Source organism: Coturnix japonica, chromosome 1 (genome assembly GCF_001577835.2).
Source record: "Coturnix japonica isolate 7356 chromosome 1, Coturnix japonica 2.1, whole genome shotgun sequence".
Classification (NCBI taxonomy): Eukaryota; Metazoa; Chordata; class Aves; order Galliformes; family Phasianidae; genus Coturnix; species Coturnix japonica.
Genome location: NC_029516.1, coordinates 139,047,286 through 139,066,464, shown reverse-complemented (window position 1 = coordinate 139,066,464; position 19,179 = coordinate 139,047,286). Strand labels below are relative to the sequence as shown.

Sequence of the window (19,179 nt, the reverse complement as noted above, 5' to 3'; positions counted from 1 at the left end):
TAACAAAAACACCATCCTCTAGTTCTTTGAACATTATCAGCTGAACTGCCTAATTCTGCTAGCTTAGTCAATGGGAACCAGAAACTTTGGGACTCAAAAGAAAGCAGCTTTCCATAGTTCTTATCAACACTTAAGAAAATGTATAGAATCACAGAACTCTGGGGGTTGGAAGGATCTCTGGAGATCATTGAGTCCAACCATCTGCTAAAGCAGGTTCCCTCTAGGCAGCCTGTTCCAATGCTCTGTTGCTCCCAAAGTAGAGTTCTTCCCTATATCCAGATGGAACTTCCTGTATTCCAGTTTGTTCTTGTTGCCCCTTTTCCTGTCACTAACACTGAAAAGAGCCTGGATCCATTTACTTGACATCTGCCTTTTAGATATTTATAAGCATTGGTAAGATCCCCCCTCAGCCTTCTCCAGGCTGAACAGTCCCAGGTCTCTCAGCCTTTCCTCATAAGGGAGATGATTCAGGCCCCTCATCATCTTTGTTGCCCCCTGCTGGACTCTCTCTAGAAGTTCCCCGTCTTTTCTGAACTCAGGAGCCTGGAGCTGGACATTGAACTCCAGATGTGACCTCACCAGGGCAGAGTAGAGGGGGAGAATCACCTCCTTCGACCTGCTGGCCACTCTCTTTTTAATACACACAGGATACCATTGGCCTTCTTGGCCACAAGAACACACTGAAGGCTCACAGCCAACCTGTTATCCACCAGGACACCCAGGTCCTTCTCTGCAGAGCTCCCTTCCAGCAGATCAGCCCCTAAACTGTACTGATGCATGCAGTTATTCCTCCCTAGGTGCAGGACTCTACACTTGCCCTTGCTGAACCTCATAAGGTTCCTCTCCACCCAACTCTTCAGCCTGCCCAGTGCACATTTGTTCTTGACTAAAGAGCAGCTTCTCTCCATGCCATCCCAAAAAGAAGAAAGTGTAAATGCAGTACCTGTGCAGACACACAACATGTAAAGCTGCTGATGAGACACCATAAGGATTTTCATTTTCTGTTTGATTACTAGCCAAGCTTCTGGAACCTAATCATAAAATTCAAAGTAAAAATTCTGCTATAAGATCTAAGGTACACAAATCACTATGTTCAACATTTGCCTAACAGTGTGCTGCAAACACATGTTCTTCTGGTCAGATCACAGTCTATATCACCAATCAGCTTTCTGAATTATTGATAATCTGCCACTGACTTTGGTGGCTTATTCAGTCAACATTATATATCTCAAAATATTGTACATTATTGAAGTGAACAAGTGTGGACACAGTTAACTGTGCTTGTGAGCATTCTGGAATTGCTGTGGAGCCCAGCTTCAGGGCAGGTAAGACTGCACTGGATAAGGGACCTAAAGCAAAAAAAAGCTGACTAAAAAGCTCTTTTTAGGGATTTTTTTTTTGAAGCCAGCAAAAGCACTGTGCTGGTGCAGGGGGCTGGCAGCTTGTGGGCAGGCTGCTGAGCCAGCAGGGGTGGAGCTGGCACTGCCCACTCTTATCTCTTGAGCTTGACCTTTGTGGAGATGTTTTTGATGGAGTGGGGCCATGATCTGCTGCAGCTGGAGTTGAGCAACCCAGTATACCAAGAGGCTACTTGAACTGACTGATGGGAGTTAGTAAGGAAGTCTGGCAACAACCAATCTGAACCAGGACACAATGCTGAGGGGAGCCAATCAGGGCTCAGTTGCATTTGTTTAGCACTATAAGAATGTTCACCTTGCTGTAGGGGTGTGAGGTTTACTTTTGTTCAGCATAATGAAGCTGGAAGATGGATATCACTATATTAGTGCCAGTCCGTTATTCTGTCCACCTAGCCGTCGGCACTTTGGGAGCTGTCTCCTTGTCCATTCACCCTAGTTGTCATCACTGGTGGCAACAAGTGGCACCTGAACGTGGAGTGAGCGGACAGGGGGAGGAGGCGAACCTGGAAGAGTGTGCTGATTTCAACGTGTCAGGAGCTTAACGGCAAGTGGCGGTGGGGATTTCAAACTGAGGCGCCATGTGTGACGGTAAGCTGGATCAAAGGCTGATCACCTTTGCAGTCAGGAGATAGACTAAACTAGTTAGAACATGGACACAGAAGCAGCATTGCAGTTGCTTTGTGGCATACTCTATAAGAGAGGGGTCTCGCAGGTGACTTTGGAACAGTTATGAGACTTGTTTAAGTAGGCTAAGACCTGTGAGAATTTCCCAGAGACGTCGATGATTTTCAGTCCCAGTGAGTGGTGTGAGGTTGGTGACACCCTCTGGCAAGTGACTCTCAGCTCGGAGCTTCACAGGAAAGTGGCGTGGGCCTTGGGGAGTTGTTAATACTTTGCATGATATGCAAACTGAGAGACAAGTAGCTGCAGCTGTGAAAGCTCTGTCCAGCGGTCTGTTTCCCTCATACTCGGGGTTTGCATTGCCGCTGGATACCCCAGTAACTGGGCAGTCAGCACCCATCGCTGTGCAGCCATTGGATGTAACCCTTCCAGCAACTGACAACAGCTGACAGTGGGAGCGAGCTGGAGCTGCCATGAGAGTCTGACAATGAAGTGCACTGTGAGCTTCAATGGGTGCAGCGGCAGTTAGAGGAGGCTCAGCACAAACTGGGATCTCTCTGGTTGGTTAGTCCTGGGCAGGCCCCGCCACCTCCAGAAAACCCCACAGTGCCAGAATGGGGGGCAATGCAGTGGCCTGGGTGGGACCATTGGAGAGGGATTGTTTGGGAGGTGTTGTTGGCAGGAGATTGGGATGCAGCAGCTGCGGTCACCTGCCCCGTGTTGATGGACCAGTAGAGCACTTGGGGGGCAATTTTCCAGTTATCCAGGTTCAGGGTCTTCAGGGTTTTCAGGGTTTTCATGCTTTGGCCCTGCAGCAGGCATCGCAGTTGCTCCCCACGCCCCAGCAGAGCACCTTCCGGCAGTATTGGAATGGGTGTTCCCACGGATATAGCCTCGTAGTAGTGTGCAAACCCTAATGGAGGTATTAGGAGAGCTGATACATACAGGCTGGACCAGAATGGTGGATGTTAGTGGCAGGGAGCCCAATTCCATTAGTATACCAGTAGCACAGAAGGACTTTTGAGTGCTGCCTTCAAAATTCCATCCCTTTGCAGATGAGCTTATTAGGCTGTACAGGACAAGTGAACTTGCGGCAGGTGAAGGGTACACTGTGGCAGGTTTCCTCACGACTTATGTGGGCAGCCAGGCTGAAGGTCTGGTTGAAACCAGAAACAGGGATCACGGTGTTCACGGATGCAAGCAGACAGTCTCATAGGGCCTCTTGCAGCTGGCAGGAAGGAGGTTGCTGGCACTTGCATGTGAGTGGGGGGCAGCGGGGAGACTCGCTGCAGGTACTGGAATTGGCTGCTGATCATTGAGAGTTGCTGACTTTGCTTGAATGCCCAGTCAGTATAGTCACACATTCACTGTATGTGGCTGGGATTGTACAACGAATCGAAAACACCCTCCTTAGGCAGGTGAAAAACATGTGGCTTCAAAAGTTGTTTTGTGCTGTTCACTCAGCGATTTACTGTCATACAATGGAGAGTTGCATTATCCATTGTCAGATATGGGAGCTGCGCCATCCCTGACTCAAATACTGGCTTAGTTTCTCGGGATCCCACAGGTGTTCAAGAGTTAAATCCCATGACATTGCGGGCCCCCATGCTTCTAAGATTTTTCCTAAACCTCTCCATATTCCCTGCCAGTCAGCATTCTCTGGTTTTGGAGGAGACTTCTTCCACATAAAATGAATGGAGAAGAGTACATTCAGGGAGATTGACATGAGCATGATCACTAATTCAGCTTTCGAAAAGCATGCGGCAAACTGAGAAGACAGCCTGGAAACTGGATTGAACATCGTGTTGTTTGTAAAATTGGCTATTCCATCTGGGATGTAATTGTTTGTAAAGTCAGTTATTTCTCAAATTATACAACAATGACAAATTTATTTATTTATTTAAAGATTTATGTCCCCTTCAAAATAACAGATCAGCTTGCTTATTTTGCTTTTTATGTAAGGATATGTTTACTTTCCTACTATTTTATGACCAACACTTACACATCTACATGTTTGCATAAAGAGGAAATACACCTAAAGAGGGGGAAAAAAGAGGATGAAGACAGCATTGCCACTGTTGGTGCAGCTGACGTTTCCTGACTAATCCCACCTCTTTTTGTTGGTTGGAAGTGATCCTCATTATTTTCTATCCCCAGAGATAGAAAGTAAGACGTACTGTTATTTTTTTGTCTTGAGATTATTCCACAAATATAATGAAGGATAACTCACAGGACAGAGAGGTTAACAAATCAGTGATGGAGTACAGAAACAATAAGGAAGAGATGCTCTGGAAGGCAAGAGCAATTCAACTTCATATGTCACAAATTTGATTTATTCAAGAAGAAAATGCAAACGCCCTTATTACTTCAACACTGTACCAGCACTAAAATACTGAAATCTTACTTCAAAACTCAACTGCATGTCTGCTGAGCTTACCAAGAAATACAGGACTCCTGCAGTCTCAACACAATGCCAAGAACAGTGCCAATGTAGCTGCCAGAAGGAAAAAAAGGGGGTCAGGGAGGGAACGGATGGGAACCTCTTAAGCCTCTTTTTAGTCTTCCTTGACTCCCCTGTAGGTAAATCGACATCTGTTGTCCTGACTCTGTCAGCTGCTGAGCATCTCCCCTCTTCCCACATGCTCAAATGTGAGAACAGTACTGCACACCAGTGATTCAGGTGAGACAAACAATTCCACTCCTCATTTTAAATGTAAACTTTTAACACCTCTCTCAAGCTTCATGCATGGCTACAGCATGTTGTACTTGCTGGTTCATAAAGGAGAAGCTCACTTTGCTTTAATCTGGCCTAGCTCTCAAGTGATTTTTTTTCTTTAAAAACATAACCATAACCCACCTAAGATACCAGAAATGATGATATTTTGGGAAAAAAAAAAAAAAAAAAAGGAAACTATAATAGATGCCAGTAAAAATGTAACATGATGCTTTCTCAACAGCAAGTCATAATGTAGAAGTATAATGCAGAATTAAAAACTACTGTCCTGAGCTACTGAAAATACAAAATGTATGGTATGTAATTCTGTTATTATTAAGAAGATGAATTTTCTTTGTGTTTCTGGAAATCTTTTGACTTTTGTTTTGTTAATTAACACAAAAGTTACAGCATTTCCATAAAATGTAAAAAGTAGCATGGAAGTTACAATAAAATGAGTATTCAGTTAACACAAGCAGAGAACAAGAAATCCTTACCCCTTTGTCAGTTACGCTCCCAAAGCACTACAGTCTAGCAAGACTGTATGTAGCAGTGCCACCTTGTGACCAATGCTATGACAAAGTCATCTTAAAAAACAATACTGCGTGACAGGCATTACATCAAATAATAGAATTTTCCCTTTTTTTATATACATATTAAGCTTACTGTTGCAAAGCTAAGCATGTGAAGTACAAAATTGAAACAGAAATGCCCAACTTATAAACATATTTTGTAATGTAAATGCTAACAATATTTGGAAGCTGGCACCCACACACAATGGACAGGTAAGTCAGATGAAATGTAATCTGTCACTGGAGAAAACTGGGGGCAAAGAAAAAGAAACACAATCAATCAGCCATCTTCGAGAAGATCAGCAGCCTCAGGTTTATTACTTTCTCAGTAACACAAGATTGTATGTAAATACACGTCCCAGAAACTCAGTTCAAATGGCAGGTCACTTCTCCACCTTCCTCCAGGAAAGAGCTATATGATTTTTGTGAAATTAGTGCCACTACAGAAGGAAAAGGGAAAAAGTCAAAAGATGGGGCATTTTTCCTCTAGGTAGATTAAATGACTCAAACAACTTTTTATGATGTCCTGGTACTCACAAAGGCTAAGCAGAATAAACCCATTTTCTGCAAAGGGCTAGAAACTGCCCTCTCATTGTACTCACAGTAAGTGGGTAATAAAGCACTTGTATGCTAAGGAAGAAAGCAAATAGAAAGAAGAAACAGTTCTTTCTCTCCACAGAGCATCTCTCTCTACTTTTATTTTTAGTAGGTCAAAGCTAGCATAACACCAAGAGTACAAATACTGTGGGAAAAAAACTGAAAACAGAAAAGTAAAAAAATAAAAACCAAAATACTAGGGGCGGATGGGTAAGGTAAATAACCTTGATCACTATGAACCTACTTCTGAAACACGGTTAAAGAAAGGCAACACAATTCACTGGAAGCAAAAACCAAATAACTTAGACACAGTTTTTCCACTGGCCGTGACCTGCAGCTAAATATATACACCAGCAGTGCACAGAAATGACTGGAGTCATTTATATATTCTTTCTGGGAGCCTTTTTTCATTTGTATACAAATACCAAGGGGGCTGGTATGTTTGGAAATAATGCACACGCAAAAAAAGTGCCACACACTGAAGACACAGAGCTCTTGCCAGGAGATTCCTTCAGTAGTCCCTCCCTTGGTTTTGTTTACAGCATAATACCCTTTCTTCTCTTCATTTTCCTTCCTCTCACCCTATTCTGGGCAATAACTGAAAAGAAAAATTGCACGTTTGCGTCCTAAATACACATAAGGAAAGAAATGCACTTGCATGCAATCAACATAGCACTTGTCCAGCTGTAATTGATACAAATATTCCTTACAGCCTGCAGATATCCCTCAGCAACTTTACCACTTTCTGACAGAATGACTGCCATTGTCTGAACCTTATCCTAATTTAATAAAGAAAGAAACTTAGGCACAGTCCGGTCCTTAATTTTACCCACTGCAGTATCACAGAATGGCCTGGGTTGAAAAGGACCAAAATGATCATCTATATTCAACCCCCCTGCTATGTGCAGGGTCACCAAACAACAGACCAGGCTGCCCAGAGCCATATCCAGGCTTGCCTTGAATACTTCCAGGGATGGGGCATCCAGAACCTCCTTGGGCAACCTGTTCCAGTGTGTCACCATCCTCTGGTGTGAAAAACTTCCTCCTAGCATTTAACTTAAACCTCCCCTGTTTCAGTTTGAAACTATTTCCCCCTTCTATCACTGTCCGCCCGTGTAAACAGCCACTCCCCTTCCTGTTTATACACTCCTACTGAAGTACAGGGCAGGCCACGAGGTTCCCCTGGAGCCTTCTCTTCTCCACGCTAAACAAGCTTAGTTCCCTCAACCTTTCTTCATATATTCCGACTTTCTTCAGTATTTAAGAGACAGACTTCCGCACAGCAAGCTTCTAACAAAAAAACAGACCATCTTTGGTATTTGTTACTTCCATGTTTAATGAATGTTTTTGAACTTAAAAACATTTGTGTTACATAATTTTGTATCAATCAACAAGTAGGATTAGGAACGCATCAGGAACATCCGATTCTCATTGAAAATGTCTGGCTCCTTCACGTATCAGCAAACAATTCAAGAGCTTGTTTGAACACATTCATATTGCTACCCTGCAGTGTTCTTTTTTTTTTTTTTTAATAAAATACGTAATTCTTCCATTACTCAGTATAGGAATTGCTACTGATACTGATCAGGACAAACCTCAAAGTTCGAGTAGAGAGCCAGCTTTTTATCAAATCTCCTAGGTGTCCACAAAAACCTCACAATTCTCAGACAGTTGTGCTGGTGTGCCACACATGCCTAGACAACCTCCACCCAGCTTGATAAGAGCGCAGCGATGCTTCAAAAACATTCATTAGTACTTCTGGAACAGATTACCTTTTCAGAATGTACTAAATTGCTGTTTCTAAAAGCTAAGACATTATTAACTAAATCTGCCATCCAGTTCTAAAGAAGGCACAAATATTCCTAGCTGCAGGAAGAACTTAAGTGCACTGAACAAATGGAAGTATTAGAAACGCTCCAGCTTTACAAAATAAACAAAACAACAAAAAGTTCTGGAACTCTTACAGTGATCAAAACCAATTAATTCACTAGGCCATGGCATAGTAACATTTTCTGCTTACAGAAGTCCTACATTTCAACTTCAAAAAAAGTAAACAATGAAAAACATTAGCTGTTCACATCACTTTTTCTTACACAGAGATGATTCTTTGCACCACGTTCAAACCTTATTATAAGGGAAGATGTCTCAGGAAAAGACTTCCAGTTTGCCATCCTGTGGCACTCTACCGACAGGGTCAATAGAACAACACTCTGCTTTCCTCAGCTATGAGGCAAACAGTTTTGATTTCTGCAGCACAAAGGAAGGATTGATGGCCAAAATTTCTACTGCCTTTTGTTAAAGACAACAACAACTCATTTAATTGAGATCTAAGTAACTCCAAGCACTGTTGTTATGTACTATGCATAATGCTTGTACAGTGGGGGTGTATCTCTATAGGAAGGATTGTAGTCTGCTCTGTGTTGCAGTCTATATTCATGAGACACAGGCAAGCAAAACTTGCAACACCAATACTCAGCCAGCTTCTAAGAAAAGCTAATAAACTACGTGCATTAGAAAGGCAGACATTCTTACTTAAGGATCCGTCCCACCAACACTTCTTCTTAGTCTGAAGCTACAGCATAAATTCCAGCAGCTTATCCGTGTGAAGTGCCTCTCTTCAGATTTATCTGCCTTACTACATCACCAACCAGTCTTGAAATGCAACAGTAACGTTTTTTAAAGACCCTGCTATATTTCTAGTTTTAAAGGTTAAACACAAGATAAAATGAAATGCAAATGCACTACATTTATCACTCTCCCTTTGAAAACGTACCTATTCGCCTTCAGAATCAAAGCCAAAATTTTACTGGTTAGTACATTTTCTGAGAGTGAGAAAGCAACACAGTCTACCAGACTCCTGCCAAACACCACCACAAGCAAAGAGATCTTGCTGACTTTCAGCACAGCCACTTCTCTGATGTGTATGACTAATGCACTAGCTTGAACTTTTAAGCCTCTTCGCAGTTTTTCTGGTTCAGAGCACAGAGTGAGGCAGCCACATCAATATTTTAATTTAATCAGAAAGCAGACTGCTAAGAAAAACATCAAGCAGAATGCCACAGATTAGAGCTGGATTAAATACAAAGCAAAAACACATTAAAAATGCTCCGGAATTAAATTCAACTTTCTTCCTATATTTAAAACTAACCTCCAGGCTTCATTTCAGAGGAAAAAAAAATAGGCTTCCAGGGAAATTTAATTTTCAGAAATCTTGGTGATGAGAAATAAGTATTCAAAACAACAAGGCCATTAGTGCAAGTGTATGTTCCATTTAAAAGTAAACTGAAAGCCTGGTCTACAAACATCTGCAACCGACTACTTGACAGTGCTGTTCTTCAAGAATAATCCTACACTTGTCATATGTAATTTCATATACTACATACAGTTAATATTACTGTTGGCTCCAATCACATCTCAATTTTACAGACCGAAGTGCTAAGGTGGGATTTACACTTCTCTTAGCATCTCCTCAGTCAAATTAACATTTTCACATCTTTCTGTATTCCAGAGCTAAATGTGTAGTTTCTTAAATATAGTTTTTCACTCTCAGAGAGTATAAAGTCTACACTGACACTTTTCTGTGCAGAACCTGATCTTTTGCTTATCAGGATGAACCAAGTTGACCACTTTCACAAACAGAATTGGCTTCAAATATTCAAAAGCAAAAAAATCTTTACAGCTACATAAGAATGACCATGACAAATATCTGTCAACAGGCTAAGGATACATACCTTGCTGAACAATGGCACTATGTGCCCTCTTCAGAACAGCAAGTTTACCAGATACAAGTCTGTTAGAAATTTCAGTATAAATAACAGTTCTGTTCAAACTGTTTCAAGAACAGCTGCCATTTCCTTGAACTGTCTGAAGAAGTTCTGAAAAGCAAGAGTTAATATAAATTTTAGTTGCACAACAAAAAGCCTGAACTTAAGTCCAAGCTATCACATTAGGCAAAAATCACTTCATGTTTCTCACACACATTCTTTCTTCCAGTTACAATTTGCACGTTGAGCTGGAAGACTGTACTTTTTCTGCATCTTCTTGTGAGATGGTTGCACTCTGGATGCAGTAACTATTCAGTCATATATATGATGAAATATTTGTATGGCTTTGCTTATTAATAGGAGAAGATGCTATGGGAAAACACTCAAAATGAAATGAAAACCTAAAAACTTCTCAAACACTTCTATTCCCAGTTGAAATAATCCTTATTTCTCACACAGAGCATGCATCCCTTCCTCATATTTGCTGAACAGCAAACTATGAAATAGGTTTCATACGGATGGAATATGAGATTTCAGAACACTCAAGAATTCATAATACCTACCTTAAATTCCCTTCTGTCTAACTGCGAGGACTTAGCTGAGGTTAGCAATATCACAGAATCAGAATGCTCACAGTTTTTGATAAAGCAGAGAGAAGGAATTGAGGACACAAGAACTTTTAGATCTGCCTTTTCTTCTAAGCCAAATTGTAAAAGAACAACTTGCTGCTAAATTAGCATTTTAGGCTGATTGGTGCAGAATTAAATGCTACAAAGCAGGTACTTATCTTCAGTATTTTAAGCACTTATTTAGTGTTTAGTCTTTTAATTACCATATTAGGAAGCATCACAAATGTATGTAAAGTACACATTTGCTTTTCCCAACTATGTCACCAAAGAGACTGAATCAAATGGCAAGGGATAACATGGGATTACAGACCTTGAACTGTGGGACTGTCATTTCAAAGCATTTGTTGGTTATTTGTCCTGAGGGGTCTGCTACTTTTAGTGTCACCATAACATACGGATACTTCAGAGACCTGCAGGTGTCAGAGCTCATTGCAACTCCCAGTTTCCATTTAATATCTACAAACTGCAGAGAAAAAAAATTATTGGAAAGAGTACTAAAGAAAGAAATCTAGCCTGCTGTTGCTAGAGTTCTGGACAGATCCTTTGATAGACAATACAGGACATTCAGAACTCATATCCAAATAGGAAACAAACATACGCAGTCAAACATTATTCTGATCTGCTGTTCACTTTAGTAGTGAAAAGAAAAATGGTAATTTATTTCACTATATCTATTTCACTTTGTACAATACTAACAATATTCAAGAAGTTCTAGGAATAGGAGCTAAAGCCACAGAGTTCACATGGCTCGTATATATATATTTTTTATATGTTCTCTTTAGAAGCTTCTAAATCAAATGGAAATATGAGAAAAACCTCAGAGAACACAAAAATTTTACAGAAGAAATAACTGAAAAATAAAGAAACTATCAGCAACTGTTTTATATAAAGAACACTGTAAACACATTTCAGACTGAATCAGTTATCATTTTTATCCTTTCATGACAGGTAGAAATGTTTAACAAAGAAGTAAGGTGAGCATTCTGAAGCTTGCTATCCAGCTTCAAACAAAGACTTCTTTTTCCCCATTATTTCCTAATTCTGAACTACTGTTGGCATTAAGAAAAATGTCAAAATGCAGATGAACTCTTACTTGTTCAACTAATAAAAGAAATGCTGGAAATTGACAGAAGATATCTTTAAAATAAAGCTTAAACTTAAGGGAGACAAAGAATAACAAATTCAAGTGCCGATACTACCAACTCTAAAGAACAATACAAATAACAATGAAAACCTGTTTACATAAATAACTAATTCTATTGTCTGTCATATGAACTCCCACTCGTCTTCCCTAACAGCACTATGAAATGTTCAAAAAAACAACCCATGGAATGTTTATTTATCACCCAAGCAAAAATACAAGAAAGGGTTTCAGTGTCCTTTACTGTATATACTGCTCTGTGTGGTCAGAAATCTGCCAAAAGACAGACAGCAAATCTCTGGGCAATCACGATACCCTTTCAGGCTGGACATTAGGAAGTATTACTTCTCGGAAAGGGTAGTCAGGCATTGGAATGCTCTGCCCAGGGAGGTGGTGGAGTCACCGACCGTGGGAGTGTTCAAGAAACGTTTGGATGTTGCGTTGAGGAATATGATTTAGCCGAGAAGTATTGGTAATGGTTGGACTAGATGATCTTCTAGGTCTTTTCCAACCTTGATAATTCTGTGATTCTGTGATCCTTTGTGCTTGACAGTACAACAGGCACAATGAAGCACAGCCAACTCGGAAAAAACATCAGTTCAGATGCACTGCATTGTATAGTTACCTGGCCCACCGTGGTCATATTTCCTTTATCTTCTGACACACTAACAGATTTGCCCTGCTCATTCCATACATGCCGAATAACCTGGATTGCATGCTTAGGCAGTGTGTTGACTGTGCTGCCCAAGGCAGTGATGAGCTCCTCTGTAGAGAGATTGTTCCTGGCTGCTGTGCTATAGGAGAAATCCAAACACCATACCTATTTAATTCTCCAAGAAATGAAGATCATTAAACAGTATTATTAACTATGAAATGTGGCAGTTTAATTAAACATTTAGGAGAAGTAATTTAAGAAACACCAAGAGGTATTTAAGGACCTCCAGGCAATGGTATAATTTGCACTAACAGGAGTCAAATGATGCAGTAAATTCCCAAATGAAAAGGCAGTGAGTCTAAAGGAAGAGCCGCAAAAAAGCACTATTCAATTTACGAAAACATCAAACAAAAAGAAAAAAGAAAAAAAAAAACCCACTGATTCCAAAGCCTGAAGATAGGTACTAAGAACAATTTCCTCCCTATATTTTTAGTTACTGAATCTACATATGTAGGTATTATACTTTTTTAACTTTATGAATAGAAACTAAGCCCTTTTCCCCAAACCATTTTATTTCATACATGCTTTGGATGTTACTTTGTAATAATGCTATTAGGTTAGTATGGAGGGAAAAAAAAAAAAGAAATAGAAAGAGATGAGGAAAATATAAATTATTGTGTGCTTACCTAAACAAAAAGGACACAGTGTTAGTTATTTTTGCCAGGTCACCAACATTAACCTCAATCCCAGATGTTCGCAGCCTCTAAAGATGGGATGATCAAATAATTAAGTGATAACAAGTTTTGAGTTTAAAGAGTTTCTTATAAATGCATACATATGCACACACAAATAATTTGACCTGCTGAATGTATACTTTACAATGCATACTGCTATTATGCTTGCTTTTAAGTGCTAATATCCAAACTTACCTGACACAGTTCAACTGTATTTACACCTGGGATCTTATGGTTCAGATGTTGCATTATCTGCTCACACTGCAAAGAAAATAAATTTGAAAATATTTTCAAAGCATGTTTTAATAAATTAGATGAGCAAGTTTGAATAGAATCATGGAATGGCCTGGGTTGAAAAGGACCACAAAGATCATCTGGTTTCAACCCCCCTGCTACACACAGGGTCACCAACCACCAGACCAGGCTGCCCAGAGCCACATCCAGCCTGGCCTTGAATGCCTCCAGGGATGGGGCATCCATAACCAACTTGGGCAACCTGTTCCAGTGCATCACCACACTCTCGGTGAAAACCTTCCTTCTAATACCCAACCTAAATCTCCCCTTTCTCAGTTTAAAACCATTTCCCCTTGTCCTATCACTGTAAACAGCTGTTTTAATACTTTGAGATTACAACAGCACTGAAAACTAGTAGACATAAAAATGGACAACAGGATGAGGTTTTGAATGGAAAAGGAAGAATAAAATCAAATAAGCAAGTGAAATAAAAACCAAACCCAAGAAAAATCAACTACTTCAAAACTTTTCAGTATTTCCTCACATTTTGTTTCTTAACACACCATTTTCAAGCTGACAAATAGCCACCTTGTTCAAGTGCACAATGCTTTATGACACAGAGAACCTGACCTTTTCTTCAGGACTATCTCGCTTTAAATCTCAGTGACAACAAACAAAAACAAAACCTTAAAAGTCTTCAGTAATGAAAACAAACTTTAAGCCATCCCTCTGTTTCATTGCATGTAAACCTATGGCATATATATATATATATATATATAACTTCCACTCTGCAACACACAGAAAGCATTGAGCAGAAAGAGGTTTGCTGGGATCTGTGTGCCTGTAGCCCTTCCATACCCCATTTACCGCTCTACTTACTAATTCTGCAAAGAAGTCTTGAGGTATCAAATTAATCTTATCTGCTGCACCACCAACATCTGAAAAACATAAGCAGTAGTGATCAGAAGCAAGTTCATTAAGCTCTACTGGTAATAAACCATCTTTGTAGAAGTCACAGGCTAGCATGGTTTTATCTACCTCAAGAACAGAGCTTTCTTTAACGGACTTTGCCCTGAATTATATTAACATATCAGAAATGGGAATGGCAGATACCTCAGAGCCCCAGACAGAGCCTATGCAATTGCCGTTTGTCAGTCCTACTGTCAAACAAAAAGTTCACTTCTGCAAAACTTTCCAGAAAGCCGGGCAGGTGCTGAGCTGCCCTCCAACACTGAGGCTTAGCCAGAAGTGGCTGCTGCCCCCGAGCTCAGTTCGCCGCGGCCGAGAGAGGGACCCCCCCGTCAGCCGCTGGAGAAGCACCAAGCCCCCCTGGGCCCCTCGGGAACAGGCCGCATGGCTACGTGAGGAACAGGAGCAAGAGGCTCTCATCGGCGCAACCCACCGACAACTAGGAACCTCCAAGCCCTTCTTCCCGCTAACCCGCAGACCCGAATCTGAACTCTCTCTCGCTTCCCCTCAGCCCCCGTCCTCTCACCCAACGTCTCCAAGGCCCGCGCCAGCAACATCACAGAGCCAGCAGCCATTGCACCGCGATCCAGACAAGAACCCGCTTCCGCCACACAGAGCTCGGCGCTCTGATTGGCTCCAGGCGAGAGGGGGGCGGAACGGGGCAGGCGGCTGAACAGAAAGCATGCGCTGTCGTCTCGGCGTCAGGCTCGGAGGCCGGTTCAGCCCTTCACCCCCTCCACTTGTCTTTCTGAGCAGGGCTATTCTCAATGTATTTTTCTCCCAGTCTGTATAAATAGCACGGATTGCCACAGCCGAAGTGCAAAACTTTGCACTTCGCTTTGTTGAACTTCATTAGGTTCACAGAGAATCATAGAATCATAGAATTACCCGGGTTGGAAAAAACCTTGAAGATCAAGTCCAACCACAGCCTAACCATAGTACCCTAACTGTAACAACCCTCTGCTAAATCATGTCCCTGAGCACCACATCCAAAAGGTTTTTAAACACATCCAGGGATGGCGATTCAACCACCACCTTGGGGAGCCTATTCCAGTACTTAACTACCCCTTCTGTAAAGAAGTGTTTCCTAACATCCAACCTAAACTTACCCTGGCACAATTTGAGGCCATTTCCCCTTGTCCTGTCACTTGTCACCAGGGAGAAGAGACCTGCCGCGCTCTCACTGTAAGAACCTTTCAGGTACTGGATGAGGGCGATAAGGTCTCCCCTCAGCCTCCTTTTCCCCAGACTAAACAGCCCCAGCTTCCTCAGCCTCTCCTTGTAGGGTTGATTCTCCAAGCCCTTCACGAGCCTTGTTGCCCTTCTCTGGACCTGCTCCAGTACCTCCATGTCTTTCCTGTGCTGAGGTGCCCAAAACTGAACACAGTACTCGAGGTGAGGCCTCACCAATTCTGAGTACAGGGGCAGGATGACTTCCCTAGTCCTGCTCACCACACCATTCTTGATACAAGCTAGGATGCCATTGGCCCTCTTGGCCGCCTGGGCACACTGCTGTCTCATATTCAGCGGACTGTCCATCAGCACACCAAGGTTCCTTTCTGTCTGGGAGCTTTCCAGCCACACCCCCCCAAGCCTGTAGGGTTGCCTGGGGTTCTTGTGACCAAAATGCAGGACCCGACACTTGGCCCTATTGAAATTCGTGCCGTTAACCCTGGCCCATTGATCAAGTCTATCCAGGTCCCTCTGTTGTGTCCTCCCCTCAGGCAGATCAACACTCCCTCCCAACATAGTGTCATCTGTGAACTTACTGAGGGTGCATTCAATGGGTCATTGAGTGGACCCTCAGTAAGTGGGTCAGTACATGGGTCCACTTTTCAAGCCAGTCGAAGTCCTTCTGGATGGAAGCCTTTCCTTTTGTTGGGTCAATTGCATCACACAGCTTGGTATCATCAGCAAACTTGCTGGACAACACGCACTCAATCCCATCATCTATGTCACTGATAAAGATCCCTAGGGGTCCCAAGACAGACCCCTGGGGGACACCACTCATCAACCAGCCTCTACTTGGACACAGAACTATTTACCACAACCTCTGACTGCTACCTTCCAACCAATTTCTTATCCACTGAGTAGCCTACTCTATGAATCTGTATCTTTCCACTTTAGAGATAAGAACGTGGTGTGAAACCACTTCAAAAACCTTGCACAAATCCAAGTTAAATAGCATCAGTTGTCCTTCCGCAGTCCACTGATCACTCATCACTTCATCATAGAAGATGACCAGATTGGTGATTGACCACCTGAGGTGAGCAATGAGTCAGCCCTGGGAGAACAGGTGAAGGCAATTCAGCTGTGTGACTGGAAGGGGTGGAGCCTGGCTGCACCTCTCCTAGACCCCATTTAAGGGCTGACTGCGAATGGGGAATGATCTCTTTCTGGAGATTGCTCTTTTTGGAGGTTTCTTTGGAAGCTTACACAGGTGAGTATGTTTTTTGTGTATTTTTGATTTCTCCTTTCTAGCCACGCACATTAGCAGTAGGCTGTTAATTCCATTTAGCTTGTTGTAAACCTGCACTGGGTGTTGTTGGTGTTCTCTGATGAATAACAGTATTGGGTATATTAATCATGTGCTATTAAGTTTGTATGCAGAACATATGGTGTATTGGGCTTGTTATGGATACACTGAGCAACTATGCTTTTATGCAGGTGGATCATTGGATGTGTTCATCTGTGAGTGAGCTGTAGTCCATGAGTGATTTGTGTAAGTCAACTGGGTTTTCAGTTCAGTGGTGAAGTAGATACTATGAAATTGCAGCTAGAACCATCTCTAGTGATGTTTCCCCACTGAATGCAGTAAGTTTAGAGTGTATCTGGAACCCTAAAACAATGCTAATTCTTCAACAGTGTCAGCTTTTAGCAATAGTAAATATACTTAGATTTTTTTCTTTTCCTAGTGATCAGTTCTACTTTTTAGCTTGCTTTTCCTATGGTGTAATGCTATGTTTTTGTTAATCAATGTAAGTCTGTGATTGATGAGTAAAATGTAACTCGTTGCACAGTATTGCTGCCTAGTTCAAAGTTATCTATTACCAGTAAATTTAAACTAAATAATCAAGAATATATTCCAGGTAACAGGAAATTATTGTGCAACATATGTGTGTTTATGAACTGCATATGTTATGGCACATAGCCTCTCCCTTTTAAAGTATCTAATTTAAATGTCCAAATATTTTTGAGAAATGTGTTTTTATTACCTCATGACTGTTAAAACACTTGCAATGTACATGCAGGTAAGATCTGCCTGTGATAACAGGGGTGTGACTTTAACAGTCTTTTTGTTCTTAACTTAGATAACTATTAAATACTCTTCTATATTATCTACTGAAGTTTATGTGCTATTTACATTAGAATTTCATCAAGTCTCTCACTAGTGCCTTTAGCTATATGAGTAATACTTGTTATTTTTCATTCATTTTCCAAGATGCGGAGATAATATGAAGTTGAATGTGCTGGTGGTTTGTTAACTATAGAATCATTCTGAATCCTTATTTGGAAAGGACCCACAAGGATCACTAAGACCAACTCCTGGCTCTACAGAGGCTCACCTAAAATCCAAACCCTGTGTGAGAGCCTTGTCCAAACACTCCTTGAACTCTGGCAGCTAGGTGCCATGACCACTGCCCAAGGGAGCCTGTTTAGTGCCTGAGCACCCTCCGGTGCAGAACTTTTTCCTGATGCAGCTTCATGCCATTCTGTAGTCTGCCATGAGGTCTCCCCTCAGCCTCCTCTGCTTTGGCCTGAACAGACCTCAGTTGCTCCTCACACATCTTGCCGTTTGGACCCTTCACCATCTTTGTAGCCTTCCTTTGGATGCTTTATAATAGCTTTATTTCCTTCTTATATTGTAAGGCGCAAACCTGAGCTTTACTACAGAGCCTCGCCTGTGAGGTGAGGCCACATCAGCACAGAGCAGAGTAGCACAACTCCTATCCTTGCTTAGTAGTAATGCTGCACCTGATGCATCCTGGAGTATGGCTGGCCCTTTTGCCTGCCAGGGCACATTGCTGATTTATATTCAAATTGCTGTCAACCAGCACCCCCTGGATCTCTCTCTGCGTGGCTGCTCTCTAGCTCCTTGTCCCCCAGCCTGTACTTATATTCTGGCACAAAATCCAGCACTTGGTGTTGCTGAACTACTTACACTTGGTGACTGCCCAGCCCTCCAATTTGCCAAGATCTCTGCAAGGCCTTTCTGCCCTTCAGAGAGTCAGCAGCTGCTCTAATTCAGTTTTGTCGGCAAACACGTATAGTTCTTTGAATCTGGAGAAGCAGGTGGTTAATAACTTGTGTTTGGATACTTCTTTTTGTAAGTATAACTTCTCCCGCGCTCTCCACCTGCTGGCTCCCTGCTTTTATAGTCTCTTAGTCCCTCTGATTGGCTGCCGTGTCAGAGCTCTGCGACTGCGCTCACCTGTTGCCAGGCGCCACCGCTCTCTATTGCTGGGTGCCATCGCTTCCCGCGCCGGGCGCCTCCGCTCCCCGCCCCGAACCCGCCCGATCTGGGTCGGGTGACGAAGCGCTCACACGTGCTCGCGTCCCCGCAGGGGCGGTTACAAAACCCGGCAGCCCGCTCGACCCCGCTCCCGCACAGCCCCCCTCAGCAACATCCACCTTCCCAATACAATGAACGCACATTCATAAACTTTTTACACACTGAAGGGGCATTGGTGTGGTTGCTTCTGTTTCTTACTGCCTCTTGCCTCTCACTGGCTGCGAGCACTCCATCTATCTGTATTATGCTTTGCTTGATCTTAGCCAAAAGGGGCAAGAAGTGACCGTATATCACAGAATCGTAGGGGTTGGAAGGGACCTCTAGAGATCATCGAGTCCAACCTCCCTGCCAAAGCAGGTACCCTACACCAGGTCGCACAGGTAATACACGCTTCTGAGGTAAGAAGATCTGAGGGGATTCAGAGTTTTAGAAGGGAAAACAGCTTGCTACTTAAGTGAAGCAACTCTGCCACTACTGTGAGTGCACCATAAAACTTTTTGAACCCTTTAGACCCATCATCCTCTGTAATTACCACAGTGTTTTCTTAAGCGCTGTTAATTTTAACTTCACATCCCTATTCTCGCGGCTTCACCCTGCTGATGAACACGGAACTGTGGAA

General features: G+C 42.3%; 1 protein-coding gene and 1 long non-coding RNA gene across 5 annotated transcripts; one reads left to right on the top strand and one right to left on the bottom strand.

Moving 5' to 3' along the window:
- Positions 1–4,218: 4,218 nt before the first annotated feature.
- Positions 4,219–18,343, bottom strand: COMMD6 (COMM domain containing 6). Of its 4 annotated transcripts, none has more exons than XR_001552608.2 (8): positions 14,574–14,677; positions 13,958–14,016; positions 13,040–13,105; positions 12,797–12,873; positions 12,081–12,249; positions 10,625–10,777; positions 9,653–9,796; positions 4,219–5,574 (listed from the first exon to the last, which is right to left on the bottom strand). XR_001552608.2 is itself a non-coding variant. In XM_032442061.1 (7 exons), exons 3-7 carry the CDS (start codon positions 13,091–13,093, stop codon positions 9,746–9,748), a joined length of 504 nt encoding a protein of 167 aa, XP_032297952.1. In that variant the 5' UTR covers positions 13,094–13,105; positions 13,958–14,016; positions 18,210–18,343; the 3' UTR covers positions 7,238–9,745. The 4 variants fall into 4 exon arrangements, 2 of the variants coding, with proteins under 2 accessions (XP_032297952.1, XP_015707116.1); XR_001552607.2 differs by lacking the exon at positions 4,219–5,574 and adding an exon at positions 5,614–5,764; XM_032442061.1 differs by lacking the exons at positions 4,219–5,574; positions 14,574–14,677 and adding an exon at positions 18,210–18,343 and having other exon boundaries at positions 7,238–9,796.
- On the top strand, positions 16,438–17,916 carry LOC107308083. Its single transcript, XR_001552633.1, has 3 exons — positions 16,438–16,487; positions 16,715–16,769; positions 17,490–17,916. It is a non-coding gene; the product is annotated as an uncharacterized LOC107308083 (long non-coding RNA).
- Positions 18,344–19,179: the final 836 nt, after the last annotated feature.